General features: G+C 37.6%; 1 protein-coding gene across 1 annotated transcript in view; it reads right to left on the bottom strand.

Moving 5' to 3' along the window:
- The window catches only part of cep55l (centrosomal protein 55 like), a 14,418-nt gene that overhangs the window by 6,365 nt on the left and 4,641 nt on the right, over positions 1 to 3,412 (bottom strand). The window contains exons 3-5 of the mRNA XM_020605294.1: positions 2,811 to 2,836; positions 2,493 to 2,707; positions 108 to 161 (exon numbers count right to left, since the gene is read on the bottom strand). Of these exons, the coding sequence (XP_020460950.1) occupies positions 108 to 161; positions 2,493 to 2,707; positions 2,811 to 2,836 (295 nt within the window). The remainder of the gene's footprint in view (positions 1 to 107; positions 162 to 2,492; positions 2,708 to 2,810; positions 2,837 to 3,412) is intronic.

The raw sequence follows: 3,412 nt of genomic DNA on the forward strand, positions 1-3,412 counted from the left end.
AAAATATTTTGATTATAAAACCCATGGGATTAAAAAAAAAAAAAAAAGATAGCAAGGAGGTACTTAAACAGGCACACACAACCACATACAGAAATGACTGGACTCACATCTCTCAGTTGATCTTGTACCAATGCCAAGTCTGCAGAAGGTACCTGTCCATTCTGTTGAGAGAAAAACCATCTCTTAAACGAGAGCACCAGGACTCTTCTTTGAGTTGGTCATCCAGCCAAACTAAGAAACCAGGCAAGAACCCAACAGCCACTCTTCAAGAAGACTTCAAACTAACTGCTGCCAAAGGAACTTCAACAAAAGTATTACATATCTGAATAAGTTTGATTTTAAATGTCTACATATATTTCTATAAACATTTCTTTACTTTGTCATGATGGGTTACTGAGTGTAGACCGACTGGGAAAAATAACATTTTATCCATTTAAAATGAAATATACAACAAAGAGTGCAAAAAGTAAAAAGGCCTGAATACTTTTGGAAGCCATTATGTATTGGCATTAATTGAGCTGACAAGATATACTGTACCTATATTTTTAGTTACATTAGTTTATAAATTTAATTAACAAGTCCTAACACAATCATTCAAATTCAAATCTTTATTTATGCGCTGAAACCATGTCCACTGCTGTCTACCACTGTGCCTGTTTTGTTATACAGAGCGCTAGACACAGTGCTGTCATGGGGGTGCCTTTAAATAATTTCAGTTGAAGTAAAATGACAGACAGAACTGAAGAATGCAATTTTGCCTTCGACTTGATAAGGACAACTGAAGCGGTTCTAAAAGAAAATGAGCACTTCATGTTCAAATTGTTATTCATGTCTATTGTTGATCATGCATTTTCTGGCCAAACTCCCAATGGACAAAAACGGACCAAAGCCAACATTTAAACTCAAGCAAACCCTTCACAGCACAGTCACAACAGCAGGCATAACAGTAGCGTCATAGGTTTGTCATTATTAAGCTAAGCCTACTAATAGCTTTTGTGAATGCATGCAGAGGAGAAAAGGTGAGTTGGGGTCTGTTGATCAGAGCTAAGACAGTGGCAGTGGAGAGCATTCCTGGAAAATTACCATAAAAACAAAGATAAAAAAATCCTTTTGAAATGGTATTTCCACCATTCTGGTGACTGTTATAAGCAACAAAACAAGGGAACTTCTTTTTTTGTTAAAAAAAAGCAACCCTCTTTCTTCAAACTTTCCTATTCTTTTGGCTCTACCTTAACCAAAACCATAACTACAGAGTGATCAAAAACCTTTTTAAACAAAGATAATGGGCCTAGAGCTTTTAGTGATCAAACAAATTCAGAGAAACTATCCAAAGGGATAACCCCTGGAAAAGGGTACTGAAAATGAAATGGGATTATTTTTTGAATCTCTTTAAATGGAGCTTTATTATTGGCCCTGAAGGAATTATTTTGTTTGTTAAGGGAACTGTGTGATGCCTCAAGTCTTCACTTGTGATTTTGCCACAGAAGTCAAGGAGAATCCTGATGACTGCTCTCTAATAGTGTAGCGGGGACCTGCTGTGCTCAAAGCATCAAAGGCCGGGCCAGGCATCGGTGCTGCCTTTTGATAAGGAATAAGGGACTAAAAGTGTACTCAGTGGCTATTACGCATTCACCAATGCACTGACGACTTTGGTGATGAAGTCCTACAGACCAAGTGTCACATCTTTCACAAACCTATTCTAAGTGAGGTGTTATTATACAGGTTTTAACTGCTGGAAAAAAAGAAGAAAAAGATTACTATAGAACAATGTGGTTTGACACTTGGAATGTTTCATATTGAGCCATGTGTTGCTGTATTTGCCTTTCATTGCAATATGTTGTTAAGCTGCTCAGTGAGAACTAATGTCAGCAGCTGAGAAAAACAATCAGGTCACACAATACCACCTAGTGGGCAGAGGAACAGGTGCATCTGCTTTCCCAGACAAGCCAACATTCATGCAATAGGGTAAAAAAATATCTTCTGTTGAAATATACATGTTAAAATGGACCAGAGACAAATATCTCACCCATTTTATTAGGTTAAGACTTACTTCTTCCTTTATAGCAAATGTGTTATACTTTAGACTTTTCTTTACTTGGTTAAAAAAAATATATATATATATATTATAATTGAACATAAGCATATAAACTGCATCAGGACAAAAGGCCAGGAGGAACACACTGTCAGAGGAAGGGATAAACCCACTCAACCATCCTGTTCAGTGCTTTCCTTTATCCTCAAGTTTTATAATCAGCTAGATTTTTCCATTACTTTGCATTTTTGTTACCAACATCCTGCAATGAAATTATTTATAACTACCTAGGGCTAGTCATCAATAACTTAAGATATGGTAGTGACTAAGCACTTTAATTATCAATGTCATGATGCCATTAACACTGTACTAGCAAATGTAGTCAGTCAGACTCAGTTTTAATGTACAGACAACTGACTTTGTGGAAGAGAAGAGAACTTTCCCAGGTTTGTCAACCTACCACCTGTGCTTCTAGGGCCTGGCACCGAGCAGAAACAGTGACCAGCTTGTTTTTCAGATTCTCTGTCTCTTGTGACAAGTTCTGGAATAGCATGTCTCTCTGCTCTGCCTCCTTCCTCCGCTGCTCTAGCTGGGCCTGCAGTGATGTTACCACCTGAAACGCACAATATAAAATAAACAAAAACTTGACTACCTTCCACCAAAAAAAATCCTTTGCTTATGTAAAAACAATTTGCTAACAATATCTGTTCATCTCCAAGAAATTATCTGGCTCACACATATGACATTACATGGCTGACAGTCTGCTGGCATTACCCACTGAGCATCTCTGGATTTAGCACTTTCCTGATGAAGGTTAATGAGGAAGAAGCAAGTGTGATTAAATCACATCACACTCTCACGTCTGGGAAAACAAACAGCTAATATTCCATTTAGGAGCATGCATACCCAAGTTTTAGTCTGATGCCATTCTGACTAGCCTGAATTAGAAAATGATTTCTGCAATAGCAAAAAGAGATTTCACATGGATAAGCAGCAACAGCCTCAAACAGAGCATCTATTTCTCCAGCAGTGTCATAAACAGTAACAAGTGATGAATGCTAATACATACAGACCCACTACAGTGAAAGATTAGTGGTTTATAAGTAAACAGCATACAGTGTCTATACTTCACTAACTGAACTTCTGTCAGAATGGAATAGAAGCAACCCCCAAAGTGTTTTATGGCATCTCAGTGGAACTCTAGTGTGATTTCAGCCCCCCTTGTGACAGTTGTCTGCTGCCAGCAATACAATGCTAAGTGCAACAAATTGTCACAAGTGGAAGAGTACTCTCAAAGACACAGATATAAGTATATATCCCCATCATGAGCAGAAACCTGTTTCATTGTGTTCTAATGTGTGTGCATATATATATATATAT

The sequence above is a fragment of the Monopterus albus genome, unplaced genomic scaffold (assembly GCF_001952655.1).
Source record: "Monopterus albus unplaced genomic scaffold, M_albus_1.0 scaffold69.1, whole genome shotgun sequence".
Lineage (NCBI taxonomy): Eukaryota > Metazoa > Chordata > Actinopteri > Synbranchiformes > Synbranchidae > Monopterus > Monopterus albus.